The sequence below is a fragment of the Microcebus murinus genome, chromosome 3, assembly GCF_040939455.1.
Source record: "Microcebus murinus isolate Inina chromosome 3, M.murinus_Inina_mat1.0, whole genome shotgun sequence".
Lineage (NCBI taxonomy): Eukaryota > Metazoa > Chordata > Mammalia > Primates > Cheirogaleidae > Microcebus > Microcebus murinus.
The window spans coordinates 6,197,617-6,221,539 of NC_134106.1; the positions used below are offsets into that span (position 1 = coordinate 6,197,617).

General features: G+C 50.3%; 1 protein-coding gene and 2 long non-coding RNA genes across 5 annotated transcripts; 2 read left to right on the plus strand and 1 right to left on the minus strand.

Moving 5' to 3' along the window:
- Positions 1–7,270: 7,270 nt before the first annotated feature.
- On the minus strand, positions 7,271–13,183 carry LOC105882949 (uncharacterized). 3 transcript variants are annotated; one of them, XR_012918468.1, is made up of 4 exons: positions 12,958–13,183; positions 9,957–10,098; positions 9,003–9,291; positions 7,271–7,622 (listed from the first exon to the last, which is right to left on the minus strand). It is a non-coding gene; the product is annotated as an uncharacterized LOC105882949 (long non-coding RNA). The 3 variants fall into 3 exon arrangements; XR_012918467.1 differs by lacking the exon at positions 12,958–13,183 and adding an exon at positions 12,754–12,933; XR_001159551.3 differs by lacking the exons at positions 9,003–9,291; positions 12,958–13,183 and adding an exon at positions 12,754–12,916.
- Positions 13,184–15,961: 2,778 nt separating this feature from the next.
- On the plus strand, positions 15,962–18,395 carry ID2 (inhibitor of DNA binding 2). Its single transcript, XM_012785728.2, has 3 exons — positions 15,962–16,447; positions 16,771–16,834; positions 17,616–18,395. Exons 1-2 carry the CDS (start codon positions 16,100–16,102, stop codon positions 16,825–16,827), a joined length of 405 nt encoding a protein of 134 aa, XP_012641182.2. The 5' UTR covers positions 15,962–16,099; the 3' UTR covers positions 16,828–16,834; positions 17,616–18,395.
- A 1,492-nt stretch (positions 18,396–19,887) lies between these two features.
- LOC142869947 (uncharacterized) lies at positions 19,888–23,689 on the plus strand. The gene is made up of 2 exons (XR_012918469.1): positions 19,888–20,198; positions 23,501–23,689. It is a non-coding gene; the product is annotated as an uncharacterized LOC142869947 (long non-coding RNA).
- Positions 23,690–23,923: the final 234 nt, after the last annotated feature.

Genomic DNA, 23,923 nt, shown 5'->3' on the forward strand with positions numbered 1-23,923 from the left:
CACTAGACTCAAAAATGTGGAATAAACTGTACCTCTCCCAGCAGATAAATAAAACTGGCGCAGCCCTAGTGGCAAAGACTTCAAACAAACAGGGCTGCTTCCTCCTTGGCTCTGTGTCATCTTTGAGCTGAGGAGACGCATCCATCAGCAGCTCTCCACATAGAAGCCCACAGCCCAGGGTCTCTGCCCTCCCCGGCCACCTTCGGGGCAACAGCTCCCACTGCAGCCCCAGGGGACAGTGGCTTTTCAGCCTGGTCCCCTCATCCTCCAGTTCGGGAGTTTGGAGACCTGAACCCTTTTCTTTTCCTTGGCATGTTTCATTTACAATGATTATGCTCAACAGTGTGAATGTTTACCATATGTTGGTTGTGTGGCAAAATATTCTGGCTCCCCTAAAAAGTCAGGTCGCTGAGTCACGCAGCTAGAGAAATCTTGGGGGAGGTCGTTAGCAGCAGCTGGGGCAGCACGGTGCCCTCACAGCCTCCTGGAGGGACACGGGAGGGGAGGCAGGGCTGAGAGTTAGACCTCGGCCGGAGTCCCCAACTGCCGGAGCACAGCGGTGCTCACGGGACAGCAGAGCCGTGTTGAGATTCCCTTGGCCAGAACCTTGCTTACTCTGGAGAGAAAGCAGGGACGGAGCCCGGGCAATGAACAGGACCAAGGAAACTTGCGGACAGAAACACTATTCAATAAAAACGAAAAGCAGAACTCAGTCACCATCAAAACACAAAGATTGCTCCAACTTAATTTTTATTAGTCCTTCATTCTCTCCAATATTACATGACTAGCTTCAAAAGTGAGCAAGCGAGTTTATTTTGATGATAAATATCATGGATTTAAATGGAATATGAGCAAGCGCAACTGGCGAAATCCTGCAGCTCTGGCAACGTCCCCCAAGGTGAGAGGCTGCCTTCTATCACGACACGGCCACTCCCAGTCACCACATGGCCAGGACTGGCGGCGAGTACAAAACGCGGCGGGCTGGAGGGCGAGGCTCCCGAGTTGCATGTGCCTGAGGATCACGGGGGATCTCGTCTCCGACGCCGGCTCCAAGGTCGCATTTCCTCCTCTGCTCTCAGCTCAGGGAATGGGGCGTGTTGCTTAACGCGTGATCCGAGGAGTGCCCAGGAATCCTGTGGAAAGTCTAAATTCCTTGGGCCTCCTCCCCACTCTGCCCCAGATTCTTACGGGATAGACAGGGCGGGGCGGGGCGGGGGAGGGGGAGAGCACGGATCCATATTTTCCAGAAGCCTCTGGACCATTCTCGTCAGGTTTTCCCCAGCAGTGCTTTCAGGAACAAAACAGCCAAGTCCCACTACCGCCTCGGCGGCTGTCAGTGCTGAGCAGGCGTGGAAATGCCGTTTATGGGTTTTCCTAGTCTACCCCACACAAGAATAATTTTCCGCACCATTTCCCCATATGGGACTGAAAAAACAGGAGCCAGGAGATGAAACTGCACAGGGAGCGGGACTGGCCACCATGACTTCGCTCCCTGGTGCCTCAGGGGCTCTGGGACCTCGGACATGTTGCCCAACATCTCTGAGTCCGTTTCCCAGGGGCCGTGGTGAGGACCGGGTGCACAGCCCCGGCCTGGCCCAGCTCGCGCCCGGCCCTCTCCTCCTCCACTGTTGTCAAGCTCCAGTCACCGGGAACAGGGAGGACACAAACGTCATTCTTCTGAGCATTATCACTCCATGAACGGGGTTGAGTGTGATCTCTCAAGGTGGAAATTGAAAAACTACTCAAACTGCCCAAAAAACTTCTAGATTAGCCAAATATCGACCCCTCGGCAGGCATGGACTTCAAAGAAACAGTATTTTTTAAAATAAATCCAGTCATGCAGGCTGACTCAGAGCAGTTGTTCTTCTTTGTCACACGTGCTATGCAATCACTGTAGTATAGAGCATAGTATGACAACACACACAGGCACTACCGTCTGGCCCGAGGACGGGGGCTCAGACACGGGCCGCAGGAGTAACCCTTGAGTAACCCTCCGCCCCAGACCTGGCCCCGAGAGAAGTGACCGTTCTGAGCTGAGTGCCTCTTGCTCTCCACACCTCTTCAGACCTTTCCACATGTTGAAACAACGAGGAGCGTCATGTTGCATGTTGTGACACTCCGTACACACCAGTATCGTGTACACGTGCTTCTGCAACTAGCTGTTTTTCTCCCATCTTTGTTTTATATCTCCTTCCATTTTACTATGTTCCCCTCTAATCCACTCACTCCCACTGCCCCATCTCACCCCACTGGAGGGCTCTACCTACTGTATTCATCCCTCCCCTATAGATGTATGTTCAGGCCATTTGCATAATTACAGACAAATGCTGCAGTAGACACACGTGCATGTTTATTCGAGTGCCCGTGACTGCAATCGTGGAGTCTGGGATGGGCACATCTCCCCCTCTACTCAGAATGTCACCCTGCATCCAGCGTGGTGGGATCGACGCCCACGCCCACCAGCAGTATTTGAGAATTCCTACCACGTCACGTCCCCACCAGATTTGGCATTGCTAGACTTTTTAACTTTTGCCGAACTCGTGGGTTGTGTTGCAGCACTGTCAGCCAAGTCCTTTGAATGGCCTACGAGGCCTTATACCAACACCACCTGCCTGCCACAATTCTGACCCCCACAGCACCCCACCACCCCTCTTTACCTTTATTCCTTAGTCCCTTCCTGGGCTGGCCACACTCCTGCCACACCAGCCTCCTAATGTCCCTCATATGCAGCAGGTGCACATGCCTTGGAATGTCTGCGCTGGCCGTTCCCCCTTCTGCAGATGCTGTTCCCTGCATGCTGTCATGGTTCTCTCCTCGCTGTCTTCAAGTCTCTGCTCAAATGTCACCTTCTCAACTCAGCCTACCAGGGCCACCTTCGTCAGAATCCCACCCCATCCTTGCTCCTGGCACTTCTCCCCTCCCTGTCTTACTGCCACAGCCTCGATCACCTTCTACACCCTGTGCAATTCACTGACCAGCTGTTCCTTTGTCTCTCCCGAAGAGGATGTAATGACCCGGTGGCCAGGGATTTTTGTCAGCTCACTGACGTTTCCTAAGTTCCTAGGAGAGTGCCTGGCACATAGTAGGTGTTCAGTAGGTACTTATTGAAAACATGGATGGATGGACGGATGGCTTCAAGCCCCATTTGAGCTACCATCCACACTGCCTGCAATTTCTGAGCTTGGAAAACCTGTCTTCTTTTCCAGCCCGAAGAAAGATCTGATTCCTCATAAGCCTGTGACTTCTCCCGTTAAAACCACCTTTGTTGTTTTACTACTGCCATGTTTTCATCAGATATGGTTACATGTTCATTAACTCATGTAAACATTAATAAAAGGACTATGAAAACAGCTTCCTACACGTTTCTTCTTGCTTTCATTCAGGAATAATTAGACGAACACACCATATACCATACGTACCGATGGGGCAATCCCCTTTACTGTGCTTCCAGATGATGATTCCTCTCTGGGAATACACCCAAATACCAGATTTCTACACCCTCACTACTCCCAATCTGCTCTGCCTTCTGAGTAATTCAGGGGTCCTCAAATAAGACAAAGCTTTGAAGCCCCTCTGTGGGACACAGTGGCCAACCATGTGCATTCTCCCCCGACATGGCCAAGGCCTCCTTCTCATCTGTAAAAGTGCTTTGCAAGAGAAGAGAGGAGGGAAAGACAAAAACCCATCATCTAACAGGTACAATTAACACTATTTAGGTGATGGACATATTTATAGCCCTGACTCAAGCCATGTATCAAAAACATCTGTATCCCCTTAATATTTTGAAATAAAAACAATTATTGAGGAAAGAAAAAAATTTTTTAATAAAAAAAATGAAAGTGCTTTGCAGAGTACAAGAGGATATTCAAAAATGCTTACCTCCTCCTTCACTGCACCCTTGTCACAACGACTCACCTATTTGGGAACACTCAACGCTGCTGAATATGACAGTGGCTTCTTGATCCTCTTCACCCTACCCAAGCCGAGCATGTTATCCTTCAAGTGGCCACTACGTCCCCTCGCACAGGAAACTCCCCCAAATCACGCATTAGTGTTCTCTCGACAGCAGAGGAGCCTGCATGCTGAAGGGACGCCGGCAGCCTCTAGGTCAGGGCTATTTTCCTCCTGGCATCCTACCCGTCTAGGTCTCCAGCCTCCCTGACCTTAGGTGTGGCCACGCTCTGAGTTCTAACCAGGGGTTCTCAACTGGGGGGGTTTGGTCCCCCCCAGGGGACATCCAGCAATGTCTGGAGACACGGTTGGTTGACACAGCTGGAGGAGAAAGGAGGGTTCTGTTGGAACCTAGTAAGTCTCAGAGGCCAGGGAACACCCTGGGCAATGTTCCTCAATGCTCAGGACAGCCCCCACAACAAAACATACCCTTCACAGCTTTGTGCCTCTTTGGCCTGCTCAAGGCGTCCCTGGGGCTGAGACCCTGCACTAATCGTTAAGAGACCTGGTTCCAACCAATGGAATGTGAGCTAACGGTTGTCAGCCAATTCCAGTCTGGTCCATAAAAACCACCACAGCGTGTTCTCCAAGCTCTTTCCTCTTCTTCAGGCTTGGTGGGGGGAGCCCAGACATGTTGGAAGCCACACATTGAATATGGTACAGCCACTAAAGTGGGCAGAGCCTGCATCCCTAAGTTGCTGCTTGGATGACAACTCTCTGCCCATCAGTTGACACTCATTTTGAAATTTGAGTGAGAAATAAATTTCTAGCATGTTGGAGTTCTGGGTTTGTTCAATGAAGCAGTTGGCTTAGCTAACTCAAGCACAGATACTTTTACACGCTTTCTTCAGTAGGCTCTCCTGTGTGGGGCTATGCTTTAGCCAGTCCCAGGAGGAGCAGACATCACCTGGGGGGCATCTGGAGCAGCCAGTCCCATTTCACATGGGAGACAAACCTTCAGGGAGCATTTCCTGGGAAATCTATTTATAACTGATCCAACGAGCTGGTTTATGCAAAGACAGGGAAGGGATCCATGAGCCTGCCTACGTCTATGAGGGACTTTTGAAATTGGGACTTTTTCAATAAGATCTCTAAAGTTTACCTCTGGCCATTCTAGTCCTATAGGACTCAAATTAGAATTTCTATACTCGACTTTCTGCAAGTTTAGTTTAAAGATGTCTTCTCCCACCCAGTTATCTTAACTGGTCAGAGCTTTGTAAAAATATGGCCGGGCGCGGTGGCTCAAGCCTGTAATCCTAGCACTCTGGGAGGCCGAGGCGGGAGGATTGCTCAAGGTCAGGAGTTCAAAACCAGCCTGAGCAAGAGTGAGACCCCGTCTCTACTAAAAATAGAAAGAAAATAATAGGCCAACCAAAAATATATAGAAAAAATCAGCTGGGCATGGTGGTGCATGCTTGTAGTCCCAGTTACCCAGGAGGCTGAGGCAGGAGAATCGCCTGAGCCCAGCAGTTTGAGGTTGCTGTGAGCTAGGCTGACTCCATGGCACTCTAACCTGGGCAACAAAGCGAGACTCTGTCTCAAAAAAAAAAAAAAAATAAATAAATAAATAAATAAATAAATAAATAAATACAAGTTCCTATTTCTTTACAGACTTATTAGATGTGCCAATCATAGTGATCATTTACTGAGGAACTTGCTAGATTTAGCAGATAAAATATAGAGACATACTTACACTTAAAAATGACTCATTGCCCATCTGAAACTTAAATTTAAATAGGTGTCTTGCATTTTAGCAGGGAAGGCTATTCACTGAGCACTTATATTCTCCCAGGTATTACATGCACGGTATCTTGAATGCTAAAAATAACACTAAGAGGGAAGCGCTGTTATCACCTTCACTTTCAACCGAGGCCACAGAATGCAAAGACCAGGTACTTTCCCTGGGTGGATCCCACCTGCTGTCGTGCACTGCTGGGATCCCAAAGCAGGCTCACTCCAAAGCTGGGACTCTTCTCACCTGCTTCAATGCACAGAAGACTGCCCGCAGGCAGGAGGAACTCCGGGAATGTTCTTGACTTCATCAGCCCTTTGAACCCTACAGAGAGCATGGTTTTCTTTTCTCAAGGGCACCAGAACATAGTAGCTGAAAAGGAACCTGAAGATGTGGTGAGAACGGTTAAGAATATTTCGTTCCAAACTTTCACGTTTCAGAACTATTGAAAAATACCTATGGTAAATAATATTTCCTTTTTAAAAGCTAGCATTTCTCCCGGAGATAATTAAATGGATGTGATACGCTTTCAGAAAATCTTAGGAGTTAACCCAGTGCGAAGATTAGGAGCACGGACTTAGAAGCAAGACAGGCAAGGGCTGGGACTCTGATTCCACCATCTCTGGGCTGTATGGACGTGGGCAGGCTACCTGGGCACCCTTCGTACCAGCAGTTTGCTGGCCTGTAAAATGGGAAGGTGCGGCCTCCATCAGGAGGTTTTGTGAGGGTCTAGTGGGGGGTGTTGCCCTCCCTTTACAGATAGGACCCCTGGGACACAGGGTGAGTCATTGAGGACACACTGCCAACAGGGGTGAAGAGGCTTCCAGAACAGGAAGGGATAAAGGAGCCAAGAGCTCAGGCTCAGGGAGTGGGGGGAGCCCTCCGCTGCAAACCCCCCATGCACCCAACCCCCACAACAGCAGGCGCAGCCAAAGAACCTCAGCACCCGTTCTCAAGAGGTTGGTCCTTCCACCTGCTGCCGTGGCTCAGAAGCAGGACTTGAGGAACGGGAGGTGCATCAGCCCACTCCTGACTGCTTCCTCGGGATCAGACGCGGCCACACGGGGATGGTGCCACTGGGGAAGAGCCGTCCCGGGAGTCCTTGGACGTCAAGTCAACAAGGCCAGGGGACAGAGGGCCTGGCCCTAACTATGAAACATCACTGCCCTACACTCAAGCTCTTCACGCCGTATGTGTTTTTAAAATGTTGAAATCGCCTTAAAACCTCGATGAAGAGAAGTGCGGCCTCTGAGCTGTTTCCATGCATCGTTTCTGCAGTGTCTGTGGCATCCAGCAGATGCTCTTACGGTTCAAACATACAATGGTCACGCACACGTGGACATCTGCGCATTGCGGGGACGCTGGCAGGAATTCCCATTGGCTACAAGAGATCCACAGTACATACCTGAGTATATACTAGACACAAAATGTCAAATAAAAGCCGTATTTCTTTTATAATTAAGGCACTTTTTGTTGGATGTGGGGATATGTTTATTTTTTAATCATTCGTTGTTCTGAGATTTTGGGGGAGTAAAAAAAAAACCCAAACAAATTATCAACCATTACAACTACAACAAATGAACAAAATTGTACTTAGAAACTTTAATATTTTTCCCCTAGTTTCTCTGCTGGAGGCCACTGTAGTCAGCAATGTAACAGACCAGCCCCAAAGGCAGTGGTTTAAGATAACAACGCATTCTCCTCCAGGCCCCTGGCCGGCTGGAGCGGGCACTCTCGCTCCGCTCTCGGGTGCGTGTGGGCAGTCGGCGGCTGGGGCTGCGCTCATCCTCCTGGGCTGGACGTCCAAGGGGCTCCCTTTACTCAGCGGGGATGGCCGGAGCGCCTGGGGCCGGCCCCCCCTTTAGCCCTTGCTGGTGTGGCCTCTTCATGCAGGCAAGACTTCCTCACAGCAGGGTGGCCTCGGACAGGTCTGCATTTGCTACATGATTGTAAGAGAGAAGCCAAAAAACCAAAAACTTTCAGACATTAACTGCCCCACTCTACCCAAACACCACGGAGAAAAACTGTGGCCCCAACTCCACCCCCACCAGCAAAGGCCGAGTGGAGAGCCAGACTCAACCCCCACCCCCCCGCCAGCTTGCTGTCAGCAGGCACCACCAGCCTGAGCAGTAGGGTGGTGTCGGTGAAGGCAGCGTGGGGAGCAGACATTCGTCCCTGCTGGTGGGGCGTGAGCTCTCTCAACACAGCATCAGCAGAGGCTACAAGTCCACCCCCACCTAGGGGTAACGAGGCACTGCTCTCCCCCCACTGGGGTGGTCTCAGAGAGAGCTGAGTGAGAACCGGGACATCCGACACCTTCTAGTGGTAAGAGGGCTTCTCCCCTCCAGTGTCAGTGGGGACAGATGGGGAGAAGGAGGGAGGTGCCTGCCCCCTCCCAGCCAGGGTGGCCTCAGCAGAGGCCTGCTGTAACAGAAGACTTAAATAAGCTCCAGGGTCTCATAGCTTAACCCCCAAAATGTCTAAGTAAAATCACTTCCCATTCCAATAATCAGGAAAAGCTTAACTTGAATGAGAAAAGGCAACCAAGAGTTGCCAACACCAAGTAGACATGGATGCTGGAATTATGTGACAAGGATGCTGGAGGAGACATCGTGAAAATATTTCAAGGAGTAATTACCAATCTGAGAAAGAAAGAGAAAGAAAGAAAGAAAGAAAGAAAGAAAGAAAGAAAGAAAGAAAGAAAGAAAGAAAGAAGGAAGGAAGGAAGGAAGGAAGGAAGGAAGGAAGGAAGGAAGGAAGGAAGGAAGGAAGGAAGGAGGAAGGAAGGAAGGAAGGAAGGAAGGAAGGAAGGAAGGAAGGAAGGAAGGAAGGAAGGAAGGAGAAAATCTTAGCAAAGAAATAGAATATATAAGAAGAACCAAGGGGAAATTTTAGAACTGAAAAATACAACAACCAAAGTAAACACTCAAAAGCAAAGTGGAGGGGGCAGAGGAAACAGTCAGTGAACTTGAAAATAGAACAATAGAAATTACCCAATCTGAGCAACAGAGAGAAAACAGATCTTGTAAAAAATGGACAGAGCCTTGGGCACCTGTGTGGCTATAACAAAAGATCTCACATTAGTGTCATCACAGTCTCCAAGGGGAAGAAGAGGAGGGCAGGGCTGAAAAAGTATGGGAAGAAAATACTGGCTGCAAATGTCCAGAGTTTGGCAAAAGAAGCTGAAAGAGAATAACCTCAAACAGAATAAACAGAACCTCAAACAGAATAAACCTAAAGAAATCCATAGCAAGCTATATCATAGGCAAACTCCTAAAAACCAAAGACAAAAGGCAGAGAGAGAGAAACAACACCTTACCTGCAGGGAAAAAAGTAATTCGAATGACAGGATTTCTCCCGAGAAGCTATGATGGATGGAAGGAGGGAGCATACACAACATGCCAAGTGCTGCAAGAAAAGAACTATCAATCCAGATTTTTTTTTTTTTTTTGAGACAAAGACTCCCTATGTTGTCCAGGTTGGCCTTGAACTCCTGGCTTCAAGCAGTCCTCCTGTCTCAGTCCCCTCAAGTAGCTGAAACCACAGGCTCTCCACACTGTGCTCAGCTCAACCCAGAATTGTATATCCAGCAAAAATGTCCTTCAGGACTGTGGGGGGAAAAACAAGTTTTCAGATGCAGGAAAACTAAGAGAACATGTCACTAACAAACCTACCCTAAAGGAATGCTTAAACACTGCTCCTGAAATAGAAAGGAAATGATAAAAGAAAAAATATTGGAGCGTCAGGAAGCAAGACAGAACAAAGGAAAAAGTAAAAATGTGAGTAAATATAATACAATTTCCTTCTCCTCTTGAATTTGTAAAATCAAACAAACGTACAGTTCCTTAATGGGTCCATGTTGGCTCACCCAGTAGTTTGCCCAGGCAGGGCTGATTTAAGAAGCCAGTTATTTATCTGAGTTTCTCAAATCGTGGTCCCTGTACCACCTGCATTGGCTTCCCCTCAGGACACTCAAAATGCTATTTCCCGGGTGGGTTACCAAACCCACCGTGTCGGAATTGGTAGGAGTGGGCCCAGGATTCTGGGCATAAACATGTGATTCTTACATACGCTAGGGCTTTAAAAGTCCTAAGGTCTGAGTTGACCTTTGGTTAATGAAGGCCAAGCTAAGTCACTCGGTATTAACTCTGGAGGAAAGTGAGCACAAAGTGCTCTGCAAATTCCTGGCTCTGGGCAATCCAGCCATCCAGGGTGAATAAAATTCAAGGTGAAGAGTGTGAGCAAAACCAGCCCTGCAGTCAAGGTCACCCACCTCTGCACCTCGGCAGGGAGCTGTCCCAGGAAGTGTAGGCTGGAGTCTAGGCCACCAGAGAGGGGTCTGTCATTCATCTCTGCCTCAGTTTCTTCCTCTGTGAAATGCAGGCGGCATCTGCCTTTCCAAACTCTCTGGGTCACTGTAAAGAGTAAAGAGGTGAGCGGCACGCAGGCTTGCAAGAGGTTAGTTATTCTCAGCCCCCGTGAACGTTTGCCCTGACCTTAGAGAGGGCCATCGTGTTGCCTTTTCCTTTGAAATAGAATGTCTTTGTGTTCTTCTCACAGACTCAGAGAAAGGCAGGCATGCTGGTTAAAGTTAACCGTATGGGTAGTTCACTGGTCTTTCCTCCAGGGTCCCGCAGCTTCAGTGTAATGAGAGGCCCGGGTGTCAGCGGCCTCTGGAAGATCTAACGACCCCGCAGAGCTGAGCAGGGCGTCGCGCGCTCTGGCAGCTCCGGTGCAAATCCCCGGCTCTGAGCCCAGGGCTGCTCCTCCAGGAGCCCCTACAGGTCTCTGCTGCTCGCTTGTAGTGTCCCCAGCTGTCCCTCCCTAAGGATACTGCCCTAGGTCTTGCCCCATCCCATGGAACCGGCAGTGGTGACACGTGACAGGCGCGCGGCTGGGGGCTTGCAGAACCCTGGAGTGCGCACTCCCTCTAACCTGGGAGGAGTAGGTATGCAAATTGTCATTTTTGTGGGGAAGGGGGCAGAATCTGGGAGTGAAAGCCTTAAAGATGCGGGAAGAGAGGGAAGTAACGGGGAGGGGGCGTGGAGAGGATGTCAAACGATTGGAAAAACAAGTCTCTCCACCAGCCAACGCGCGCAGCGTCGCGTGGGCACCGCTAGTGTGCGTGGGCGATGGGCACGCCGGCCTCTCGGGCGGGAAAGGGCAGAGCCCACAGCTCTGCGGGCACAGGACGTGCGTCCACCCAGGGCGCCCCGGCCCCGGCCCCAGGACAGAGCGCGCGGGCGCGGCGGGTGGCTGCCCCGGCGGGGCGCGCACGTGGTGCGGGGCGGGCGGGTTCCTCCCCACTGAAGTCATGGACTTGGCTCGCCGCGGCGGGGCCGGCGCGCGAACGAGGCTAAGGCCAAAAAAAAAAAAAAAAGCGCACACAATGTGTTTCTTGTTAGGGACTCGCAAGCCGCGGCCTCGGGTTTTGCCTTCGGTGCCACATTATAATATTAAGCAGCAGTTTGATTCCGGACGAGCCCGCCCTCGTCGCCGGCCGCTGCGGATTGCGGCGGACGCCGGTGGGCAGACAGGGGCGGCCGGGGCGCTGCGCGCGGGCGCGGGGGCGCACAGCGGACTGCGGGGGGTCCCCGCGGTGACCCGGTCGCCCCGCGGTGGCCAGACCCTGCGACGCAGGCCTCCGGGCGGCGCAGACTCGGTGACGCCAGCCTCGCTCCCGCCAGCTCGCGGGCAGCCCGGGATTGTTTTCCAAGACCTTATCTCTCGCTCGAGTTAATTTTCTTTTTTAATTTGGTGACCGGAACAAAAGTCACAGGAAAATCCTTTGCGAAAGCTAAACGCGGCCACGCATCGGGGCAGTTCGCAGTATTGGCAGCAAAATATTTGCAGTTCCTGGTAGTTAAATCGGCCCCTCCGCCAAACTTCCCAGACTTTGCTTTCTTTGAACGGAGCTGAAAGGTGATCTCCCTAAAAGGGGCTCGGACGTTTGCGAGCGACTGGATTCAGCACGGCGTTTTACCCGGGGCCCTGGACACCTCGGAGCCTCGGGACCGCGGGAATCCTAGAAGGAATTATGGCCGGACCGTCTGCCATTGTAGTAGCTGAAACGCTCTGTTAATGCCATTTATTAGCTGTGTGCGACAAGAATTGTAAGAAGTTGGGCAGGTCTTCAAAAACACCCAAAAGGAGAAAAATAAACATCCCTTGTTTGCTTTTTGTGGCTTTGCTCATTTTCTTCCCCTCTCGTAGTCCTTCATCTAAGGCCTTTTTAAACCCAAATTCGGTTATCTGGTTTCAGGGTTAGGTCTCCCTCTTGCCAAGGTATTAAATAAACAAGTAAAGCAAAAACTCGAATTCTTATATAATCCAGATGCTGTTTCCTCGAAAACCACAACAAACGCTGCTAAACCAGATAGCTGGGACCGGGGACGGTGGCGCCAACCCCCCCCCCCAAACACACACACACTCCCTCCCCGGTTTTAGGGCCAGCAAAGGACATTTATGTTGGGGAACTCCTCTCCAGGACAGACGATAAATGACTGCTGCTAATACTCTAAACTGCAGACCAGCACCCTTGAGGGGTCCGGATGCCATGAGCTGTCCGGGAATGTTGGCATCTGGTTCTTAAAACGGAACTTTCCCCTGGAGATAGAGCCGGGGCGAGGAGGCGTCTGCATCTGCAAGCAGCCTTGGAAGTTTCTGGCAGCTTGATGTTCTCACTCGAGAGCGGTACATTATAAAGGGGTTCAGTCTGGCCCCCGCTCTGTAGTGGTAATGAGAACGCAAACGCGGGCCGCGCTCCGCGGAGCCAGAGGACCCGGGCTGCACATCCTCCTGCCTCCCCCGGAGCGGGGAGGGGGCTGTTCTGGAAAAATCTAATGAGTTCCAAGGAAAAAGGCAGTAGGACGGTGGGGGGCGGGAGTGGGGGGTCCTTCAAAGGTATTTTTAGGAGTCTGGGATCAAAGCCATCCGGCGAGGACCAAGATCCAAAGGAATAAATAAATCCCGCCATGCGCTAAGACAGTGACCTTCTCCCCATCCACCTCCCTCGCGCCAACCCCACCCTGAACGCCTCGGTTGCAAAAGCAAATAAAATAAAGCAAAACCTTTTCCTTTGGCAACCTCTAAGCCACGTTATGCCTCCTTTAGCAAAAGGAAGATTTCTTTCTTCTCCCTCTCCCGGCTTTTTTGCTTTGTCCTCCCCCCTCTCCCTTTCCCTTCCCTGTCCTCCTTCCTTCCCAAATCACTCGAAACTTAAGACGTGCCGCGGCTGCAGGTGCGCGCGGGCCGGCGGCCCGGCCGGGGCGAACCTGGGACTGCCGGGCCTCGCAGGCATTGATCAGCTGGGCGCGCGCGCTGAGTGACGGCGCGGTTGCCATGGCAGCCGCCTGAGCGGCGCCGCGAGGACAAGGCTGCAGGGCGGCGTGAATGGGCGGCGTCACGCGCCTGGCGCCAGAGAGTCTGCTCCGGGGCTCCGGCTCCGGCCCCGCCGCGGCCTGGCCCGCGCGCCGCCGCCGCCGCCGCCGCTGCCAATTCATCACCTGTCAGGGATCACTCGGGGGGTCACGGGCGGAATGGACACAGCTGTGAGAACAAAACCGGGGGAAGAAAGGCGAGCGCTCCCCGTGGCGCCAGATGTGCAGGGAGGACCTTGAGCCTCCCCCCCGCCCCCGCAGGCTGCTCCCGCCCCCGGCTGCAGCAGGCGGGGGCTGCCAGCGCGGCCGGCGCGCCCGGCCCGGGCTGCTTCTGATCACGGCGCGGAGCCCCGCGCGGCCTGCAGGAGAGAGGCTGCGTGGGTAAGCCCTGCGCCCGGCGAAGGGAACCCCCGGGCAGCTCTCCGCTGCCCACGGGGGCGTCTCTGTGTCCCTGCGGGTAAGGGGGGGACGCCGTCTCCACCCCCGCCGGAAGCCCTTCACACCTTCGCACCACCCACGGGTCTGGCCCTTCCTGCAGCTGGGGCCATTTGAACTTTGGAGGCCTCGGGAGCAAACCCACACAGACACCGATTGACAGATCTTTAAGTGCTTTTCAACCCACCCTGAAAAAGCTCCAGCTCCATGTTCCGCCACTAAAACATAACTTTTAAGGTGACCGCCTGCAGGGCTGAGACAGACATATTAGCAACTGAGGCCTCTTTCCAATCATTAACTTATACAGCTTCATAATCCCCTTAAAATGATCTTTAAATGAATGTACAACTGGGTAGCGTGCCAACAGATTCGAATCGACACGGCCCAGCACACTGGACTCTGGCATGGCAGCTAAAGAAAGAAACGCCAGAAAACTTTCACCATATTTAGCAATTTTACTACATCAGGGTACAAAAAAAAAAAAAAAGATCATGGGAGAAGGCGCTGCTTTAATCAACTTTGCAAAGTGTACAGTAATACTGCACAACGCTCGTCGCCATCCAGCCCAGAGCCTGGCTGCTAGGATAATGAGGCTGGCACGGATGCTAACATACGGTGTCCTTGGAGAGAGCTAGGGATGCGTCAGTATCGAGGAGCTGCAATGTCCAAGAATCATAAGTAATAATTTGAGAATCCCAAAGATGTTTGTTTACATTGGCTATTATTGTAAAATAGTCAAAGTATAACATCATGAACCAAAATAGTGTCAAAACAAAATCTGTTCCACTGTGGCACGTATGTGACAGAAACACATGCACACAAAGTACATCAAAAGGCTCGAACTGTGGGGGACTCAGATAGTAAATCACTTCCAGACTTAATATCAGAGATCTTTGTTAATCAGAGCACCGTCAGGAACGGAGTTGCGAGGCTTCTGCCGGGCCTAGCGGAGGCGCTTCTCTTCTGGGCTGGGCAGGGAACCATGCACCTGCATCCCAGACCGGAGTGGGACTCCCCCAAGGTGATATCCACCTCAGCGCCACGGTCTCTGCCTCCCAGGAGAGAAGCCCTGGGGCACATTGCTGTCACGTGGAGGTCAGAGACCGCCTGGCCCACCAGCTGAGGAATTAATCATTAATTGAAGGAAAAGCCTTTTTCTCCATTATTGAGCTTTGCTTTCAGCTTCTGGTTCTGCCTCTTTCCTTTCTTACATGCAGAAGAGGTGGAGATTGAGACAAAAAGCAAATAAGATATGAATGTTCCCTCTTCTGGGGTTTTCTAGTTTGTTTTCCAGAAAAATATCATTTTCAAAACGTGAAACTAATATACTGTGGTTTTGTTAAGCTAGAATTAACGTGTCAATTAACAAAGTATTTGAGTAAATAGCAGCAAACTTTGTATTTAGATTGAGTTCTTAGAGATCTACAGAAAAAAAAAAAAAGCAAAAAAAACCCTGAAGCTCCATCCAGCACTAGTGCTGAAAAAATTCCAAACCTCATACAAGACAGATTTTTTTTTTTAAAGTGTGAGATGTCAGTCAGTGGTTTGGGCGACCTACCCATCACAAAGCTTTGACTGTTACTCTAGGTCCCAGACTGTGACACCAGAAATCACGATTCGTGCATAATTAATCACCTTACTTTGCCACCTACACTGAAGGGCACACCGGCAGCTCTTCAAGGGCAGTGTATGTAAATGTACTTTCAATATGCAAATCATCCTAATGATTTCCGATTAATAGGATCATTGCAGTAGCCCTGCCTCCTTCTTGAAAAAGGACCCGGTAAAGCGCCCAGCCTCTGCGCTCGGCGACCGACGCGAGCTGGACACCGGTTCCAACAAGAACTCCTTTTACTGCGTTTACAGGAACGCCTCCCGCGTTGCTCCGGGCTGCAAAACCCCACACCAAACCTGTCCCTGAATGTGTACGTGGGTGGCTTATTTGTTTTAACACTTTTCCTTCCTTATCTTAGAAGACAACCCAGCCTGCAAACGGGGCTTTTCGGTGGCAAACTTATTTGCGTTTTCGCTTTCTTCCGAAACGCTGTCTTTCCCGACGCTCTCCGGTGGCTTGCAGGGTGCCGTGGCTCTCCCTGGCCGCGCACAACTCGCCCGTGTCGCTGTGATTTTTAGGGCTGCTGGAGTCTCCGAGGGGTGCAGGGCTTCGCGGGGGCGCACCCGGGGCGAGGGTCCGGCCGCGCGTGTGCGACTGGCACGAAGCGCGCACCCCGGGGCGCCGGGCCTGCCCCTCCCCCGCCCGCGCGCCGTACAGTACTCTATTTACCGCCCCAGCTGGGCGCGCGCCGCGCCCCGCCCCCCCCGCGGGATTGGCTGCGAACGCGGAAGGACCGAGCGCTCGCCCCGCGCCCGCGCCTGCCAATGGGGGCGCCCGCTCGGCCTGATGGACGCGCCACCTTCCACCAATGGGGGCGAAGGGAAGCCCGAGCGTGTAGCCCCGGCGAGGGCGCATAAAAGCCGCCCCGCCGGGCTCGGGCTTCATTCTGAGCCGAGCCTGGTGCCGAGCGCAGCTAGCTCAGCAGGCGGCGGCCTGAGCTCCAGGGCAGCCCGCTCCCTCCCGGTCCCTCCTGCCACCGCGGTCAGCATGAAAGCCTTCAGCCCGGTGAGGTCCGTTAGAAAAAACAGCCTGTCGGACCACAGCCTGGGCATCTCCCGGAGCAAAACCCCGGTGGACGACCCCATGAGCCTGCTGTACAACATGAACGACTGCTACTCCAAGCTCAAGGAGCTGGTGCCCAGCATCCCCCAGAACAAGAAGGTGAGCAAGATGGAAATCCTGCAGCACGTCATCGACTACATCTTGGACCTGCAGATCGCTCTGGACTCGCACCCCACTATCGTCAGCCTGCACCACCAGAGACCCGGGCAGAACCAGGCGTCCAGGACGCCGCTGACCACCCTCAACACGGACATCAGCATCCTGTCCTTGCAGGTAAGACCTGCCCCTGGCGCCGCCGCCGCGCACTCCCCGCTCGCCGCGGCCGGCCGGGGCGGTCACTGGCGGATCCGTTGCTCAGACGGTGACTTTCAGATGAGCTAATTAACTTTCTTTTCCTAAAAATCTGCTGGAGATCGAGCTGTGCGTGAAATTTCTAACAAGTTCTGATATGTTAATGCGTCTGTCTTTGAATATGAATTGTAGCGTCAACGTGCTTAATGAAACTTAGGGTCTATGGACTACTTAAAAAAAAAAAGAAGAAGCCCTTTCTCCTTAAGATTGTCTAACATCTTGCCTTTTATCCTCTTTCTCTCCAGGCTTCTGAATTCCCTTCTGAGTTCATGTCAAATGACAGCAAAGCACTCTGTGGCTGAATACGTGGTGAGTGTTTGCCCGTGCCACCCGTTGGTAAGCTGCCTCTTGGTGTGTGTGCTTGCGCACGTGTGTTTTTGTCATTTGCTTGTGTGACGGTACTTGTGTATCTGTAAAATGTTTGATTTAGTAAATGCGTGCTTACTCCCGGCATTACCCGTAGTATAATTGTCTCACTAGACATGAAGGGGCTTGTAGCTCTGGACACTCAAGATCACACAACATTTAAAAAAGAAAATACATATATATATATATATGATGCCGAGGAAAGTGTGCATTGGCTTTTGCAGCGAACGCAACGCCCTGCCTGGCTCTTTCTGCTGTTGCTCTGGTACTACGAGGTACTAACCTCCACTGTAATTAATCTTATCGCCAGAAATTCCATAGTGATCCGCCTTCCCTAAGACTGTAGTCCTCTGGTATTCTCTGGGCTAGCTGAGGACCGCGGCCCTGTGATGTGATCCCGGACTTCCCTATCTGTTCGCTGAAGGGCTGTTTTCAATCAAATAATTGTTACAAGAAGCAGACTGGCGCCTGTGAGCACTGCTGTCGGAGATGCATGTAGGAGATTGGGTTGGGAAGTTTTCCCCTTGAGTCTCTGCTATTTTAATGTTTAATTTGCACTGTCGAGGCCGAGTGTGTGGTGTTGCGTCTGGACGCCAGGGTTTGCCCAGTCTTCGGGCGTTTGGTTAAATGTTCAAACTGTGGCTTCCTGCAGGCGCCAGTCTGGCCGCCCCTGCCCGTAGGTTACATTCTCCTAAACGTGCCTTTCTCTCCCAATCTCTTGCAGGTGTTAATGACTTTTTTTTTTTTTCTTTGCACAACAACAACAACAAATCCACAGAATCGTTTAAGGCGCTGAACTTATTTTTCAATCTTTTCACAAGGAGAACAAAAACAAGTTGAATGGACCTTTTTTAAAAAGAAAAAAAAAATGGAAGGAAAACTAAGAATGATCATCTTCCCAGGGTGTTCTCTGACCTGGACTGTGATATTCGTTATTTATGAAAAAGACTTTTAAATGCCCTTTCTGCAGTTGGAAGGTTTTCTTTATATACTATTCCCACCATGGGGAGCGAAAACGTTAAAATCACAAGGAATTGCCCAATCTAAGCAGACTTTGCCTTTTTTCAAAGGTGGAGCGTGAATACCAGAAGGATCCAGTATTCAGTTACTTAAATGAAGTCTTTCAGTCAGAAATTACCTTTTTGACGCAAGCCTACTGAATGCTGTGTATATATTTATATATAAATATATATATATATTGAGTGAAACCTTGTGAACTCTTTAATTAGAGTTTTCTTGTATAGTGGCAGAGATGTATATTTCTGCATTAAAAAGTGTAATGATGTACTTATTCATACTAAACTTTTTATAAAAGTTTAGTTGTAAACTTAACCCTTTTATACAAAATAAATCAAGTGTGTTTATTGAATGGTGATTGCCTGCTTTATTTCAGAGGACCAGTGCTTTGATTTTTATTATGCTATGCTATAACTGAACCCAAATAAATACAAGTTCAAATTTATGTAGACTGTATAAGACTATAATAAAACATGTCTGAAGTCAACACCTGAATTCTGAATGGTTTTTAAAATCTCTCTTGCTCACTTCTCTCTCTGTCTCTCATTGTTTCCTTTAACCCCTTCTCTCTAGTCCCCTCCACGTCCCCTGAGCCTTGGGACTTGTGCGCAGAGACTGTCCTCACCAGTTGTGTGGTCAGGGCCAGGATGGTGGGGGAGGGGCCGGGAAGGCCATAAACACGTAGGCTTTTCTTCTGTCCTTAAGGGACAACTTAGTTCTGTGTCTTGGGGGTGAGTTTAAACCTAAGAATGAGTTGTGGGTTGTGACTCCTAGGAGTTAGGTCATGCAAAATAAATGTGGAGTCTGGAAAGATTACCTGTCCGAGTGGGTGGGTGTTAAGACACTTCTCTGGAATCAATGAAACCGCTTGTTGATCACGAGAAGAAAAGAGGCCGGACAGAATTCAGAACATGACTTGAGTCTGAGAAGCAAAAGGCTCGCGGGGCGTCACTGTGTGGCGCGGGAAGGAAGCTGCCCCTAAGCCAGACCTGCGGCTGCCGCCCTGCCGCCCCCACCTGCGCTCCCGCGGGCCCCAGACTGCCCCTCGCCCTTCGCCCTTGACTGCTGCCCTGAACTGCAGGGGGGGTGGAGAGAAAGACCTCTCCAGTCGGAGAAAGCGTCCCAGCGCGCCGTGCCGTGTCCGCTGCAACCCTCAGGCGGCGACACCGCGCCCCTGCTTCAAAACAGATACTTGATACAGACAAGCGTTTGCAACTCATTCGCACAATACATTCATATTCTACTAATATTCCCAAACGGGAAGGCACTAATATGGGTGCGAAAGGGGAGGAGGGGGAGGTTCTGGAAGGCCACCTCGGACCAGGAGCTGGACGAGGGGAGAGGTGTCTCACCTGGGCCCGAGCAGGTGTCCGAGTGGCGCCACCGAGTCTGCGCGGGCCGCGGCGGCTGCCTGGCCCAGACACCGCGTCCGTCGCGGGGGCGCGGGGAGGGGGACGGGAGAGGGACGGGGAGGGGGCCGGGGAGGGGGCCGGCCCCAGGAGGCGGGCTCTGGCCGCCGCGCTGGGCAGGAGACCGGTCTGGACCAACCGGGGCGGCGGGCCACCTCCAGGACTGTCACCTGAGGTCCCGGTCACCTGCCGCGGGCCGCAGGCCCCGCGCGACCCGCCACCTGCGTGCAGCCGGGCCCGGCGGGGCGGGGCGGGGCCGGAAGCGCGCGGACAGGTCGCTGCCCCGACCCCCGGCCTGTCCCCCGGGAGGGGACAGACAGCAGCGCCTCGGTCGCCCCCAACCTCGGCGACTCGCGCGTCGTCTGCTCGTTCGGCCCCCGGGGTCTGTCCCCGGACGGAAGCCGCGCGGTCACCGGGCGCCGTCCGCCCGTTCGCGCCAGGACCCGGGGCCGCCGCGGCCGGGACGCGGCCCCTGTCGGCGACTCCTCCCGCCGAGCCGCCGCCCCTCGCGGGCCCGGGCGGTGGAGGCCGCGCGCCACCTGCCGGCCGGCGCGAGGACGGCAGCTCGCGCGCGCCCGGGCCCGGGCCTGGGGAACCCGCGGGGCCGTCGGCGGGAGCACGGGCGGAGACCGCCGGGACGTGCAGCAGTTTCTAAATGAGCGGAGGTAGCGCGAGGATTCCACCTCTGGCATGTGCACAGGCGTTTCCACATGTGGATCTTACTTCACCGCTACTAATTCCTAACACATAGGAGCCCCTTCTGCAAACCTGGACCTGCCGCTGAACTCCACTCTAGGTGCTGGCCCGGACTTTTAATACAGGATCACACAGGATCCCGGGCCTAGAAGAGGCGGTGACTGCATTGTGGAAGTAAATAAGTTGTAAGTCAAAATGACAGCCAGAATGCTTTCCTGTCTCTTTCCTTAAGTGGTTTTTATTATTATTATTATTATTTCATTTTTTTTTTTCTGAACTGCTTAATAACATTAATGAGGACCTCTAACATTACCTTAAAGTAACTGGAGGTGAGAGTGGGCATCCCTTTCTTATTGCAGATCTTAATGAGAATGGATCAGCTTTTCTCCATTATGTATGATGTGGCTCTAGGCTTCTGCTGCAATGTATACTGTTTCTCAGTTTCTGGAAGACCTCTTCAACTGCTAGGTTTGTTGGGTTTTGGTTGGTTTTGGGGGGAGTTTTTTGTTTTGTTTTTGAGAACCTTAAATCATAATTTGGGGTTCAATTTGTTAAAATATTTTCATTGCATTTATTTATAATTTTCTCTGGGGGACTATACTGAATTTTCTGATGCTAAGCTAGCTGTGCATTTCTAAAATAACTCCAACATGGACATGAGGTATTATTACTTTTTATACCCACTGTGGCTTCTGTTAGCCAATTTTTTTAAAGAGATGGAGTCTTGCTGTTACCCAGGCTGGATTCGAACTCTTGGGCTCAAGTGATCCGCCTGCCTCAGCCTCCCAAGTAGCTGGGACTACAGGCACACTAGGGTGCCTGGCTTGTTAACCAATATTTTATATGGAATTTTTTGGAAATGAAATAGAGCTTCAGTTTCTTTTCTTGTACTGTCCTTATCTGGTTTTACAATCAAGATCACACTAACCTCAAACAATGAATGTGCAAGTCACAGTTTACATTTAATTTTAGTTTTCAAAGGCATGGGTGTGCCCTTGGAGGTAGGCTGACATGTAATCTATCCGTTTTACAGAAACTGGACTCAGAGATGTGTAGTGAGTGGCCAACAGCATTCCACCAGTCAGTGAACAGACCATCGCAGTCCAGGGCCTTTTTAGGAATGTGAAAATGACTTCCAAGTAGAGGGCAAAGATATAGACTCTAAAAGAAAATAATACTCTTGTCAATAGGGAGCTATTTTATGGAGCTTTTAAAATTCAAGGATAATTATTAATGAGGCTCTCTGCAAAATAGGCACACACTCCCGGAACTATCCAGGTCCCCGTTAGCTGGATTCTGTACATACACTTCCAATTTCTGATGCACTTCGCTACTGGAAGGGGGGTTCCAGGCTTTGAACATCTTTCTGGGTGATGGTTCTTGCCCAGGCTTTGGATGTCTTTCTATTTCATCACAAAGATAATTTGGGGCCAGAGGCAGTAGGATGATTTGAACTAAAGTAGGCGCTATGAGGAGTACCACCTGAGGTTGCAAGAAATGAAGGGGATTTCCCCCCAGAGGACGTACATGAAAGAGAGAATGGAAAGGCTGTGTGTGGGAAGAGTGTGCACACATTCATGGGAGTCCAGCGTGGGGTTGCAGATCTCAGTAAACTAGGGCATTGGCCATTACAGGAACTGGAGACAAGGTTTTGCAATCATGTGAAGCAAAGCATTGGAACTGAGACCACCAAATAGGACCCTTGGTGGCCTGAAGTCTCAGTTAGAGAATAGAAAAAAAAAAATACTCATTAACTCAAGAAGATCATAAGGAAGCCCATGTGTCAGCCTGAGCTCAGGTGGGACTAAAAGTCTCCTTTGAAAATTTTTAACCATAGATCTGTCCTTATGGGGGATGGGGATTCTAATATATACTACCCGTTTGGTTTTAGAAATTCTTATGTTGAGAAATTAACATAAAAATGGGTTCCTGGCTGGTGATACCCTGGGGGTGCCTAGCAGTGGCAAATGCAAAGCTTCTCAGTAGAGAAAAATCCTCAATGCACACTACACAGAATTCTCACATTTAATAGTTGGGTTAAAGTCAGTTTACAACTTAAAAATTTAAAAAACACTGGAAACAATTTACTATAAGGAGAATCAGTAGATACAATGAAGAGAAAGATTGAGAACAAAAGAACAATGAAGTCGATCCAGTAAGAACAACTAAAATGATTAAAGAATTAATTTAAAAACACAAAATCATAAGATAGAGTACTATATAAAAAAAGAATAGGAAAAATTGAAAATGAGCAAAATAGAAGTAATAAATATAGTTATTGGAATTGAAAATTCAATGAAGAGTTTAAAACCCAGATTAAATACAACTAGAGAGAGAATTAATGAACTGGAAGATGGATCTGAAGAAATTACTTAGATTAGAGCACAAAGAGATAAAGATACCATAAATATGCAATCAAGGTAAGAGACACAAAGGATAGAAGGAGAAAGTCTAACACGTAAGACAGACGTTACCCATGATTTCGGCGATAGAAAAGGGTACATCCCAGTAAGCTAGCAACTTGAATGTTAGACATGTCTGTTCTTAAAAGCTTTTAGTCAAGCTAGTATTCCACATGTAAATATGTTCCAAAAATTGAGAAGAAAAATTTCAATGATACAATACAATTGAAAATGGACATACTTTTTTTTTTGCATATGTTTGGGAATGTTCATGATAAGTAAGTTAGGAAAAAAACCCAGTCTTCTGTCCACTCTAGCATAGGGACTCCCCTGCAGCCCACTTTTCCACAATGGTCCCAGCTTCCTGGCATGTTGCCTGGCAACCTCAAGGTTTACTTTCACTGGCAGACCAATCAAACTCTCTGCCCTTCCGGCTCTGAGCTGCCTTCACACCTACCGAGACACCTCACTGCTTCAGAAGGGACACCTTACGTGGATCTCACTATCTGACTCACAAAGGAAAAGTGGCCACCACCGAGGAAAGTCCTGCCTTCCCTTCCTCTTCGCCCCGCTGCAGCTATAAGTAGAAGAGACCAGCGTGTGTATCTCCGCATGTGATTATGCCATCTCTCAGACTGCATAAATAGTTAGTTTTAAATAACTCTCCACCTAGAGGTAATGCTGTCAATTTTATTTTACATATACAGTCTTCTAAATAAGTTTCATCCCTTCTGGAGGAAAGTTCTTAAACATTCACACATTCCTTCAAACTTTTCATGTTTCACAATCCTATGAAAGCAATGCAAGCAACAAAAAAGGAAAGGCCATTCTTAATGTTCTAATTTTACCAGAGTTCGCCAAAGCCTACCAGGGGGAAAAAATACTCATAAAAAATGTCAACTGAAACTTTAATCCCCTAAAGTAAAATATTTTAAAAAGTGAAAAATTTCAAGTTTACATTTAATGTAAACTGGTTGAGTTGGTCCAGTTTAAAAATGTCTTGACTGAGAGAGAAATTTCTGGACCAGTTTGCCAAGCCCTGGCTTTGAACCTGACAATGACTTTTGACCGTCCTCCCCAAACAGGAAGATGCCCATGAGAACTCTCACCGCAAACTCCATCTGATGAGAAGCATTCCAGATCACACAGGCTTAAGGATAATATCGTAGGATTTTTTTCCACTAATGGCTTCCGCTGGACAGGCTGTGGTCTGCAAGGACAAAAGGTCCACCTAGCAAGCTGCCCCTGCTAAAATAAAGGGACACTTCTTCCCACTGGTGTGTTGATGGTGTTAACACTGGATTTACTTATTAATCCATTTATTCAGCATTGTCAGATGCCTGGCATTGAGGTGCTGTGGACCCAGGGGACCAAACAGGCAGGGACAGGCAAGCTCTGTCCCTGAAGAGCTTCATTCCAGAAATGGGAGACAGCCCATAAACAGGTATTACATAGGAGACATATTAACATATATGCATATATGTGGGTGGTGAGTGCTATGAGGAAAA

What these genes read in the sequence shown, in the direction of transcription:
- ID2 (XM_012785728.2), top strand. Translation starts at nt 16,100, where the DNA reads ATGAAAGCCTTCAGCCCGGTGAGGTCCGTTAGAAAAAACAGCCTGTCG. An exon ending in TCAGCATCCTGTCCTTGCAG is followed by an intron (nt 16,448 to 16,770) that starts GTAAGACCTGCC and finishes CTTTCTCTCCAG; the next exon opens with GCTTCTGAATTCCCTTCTGA.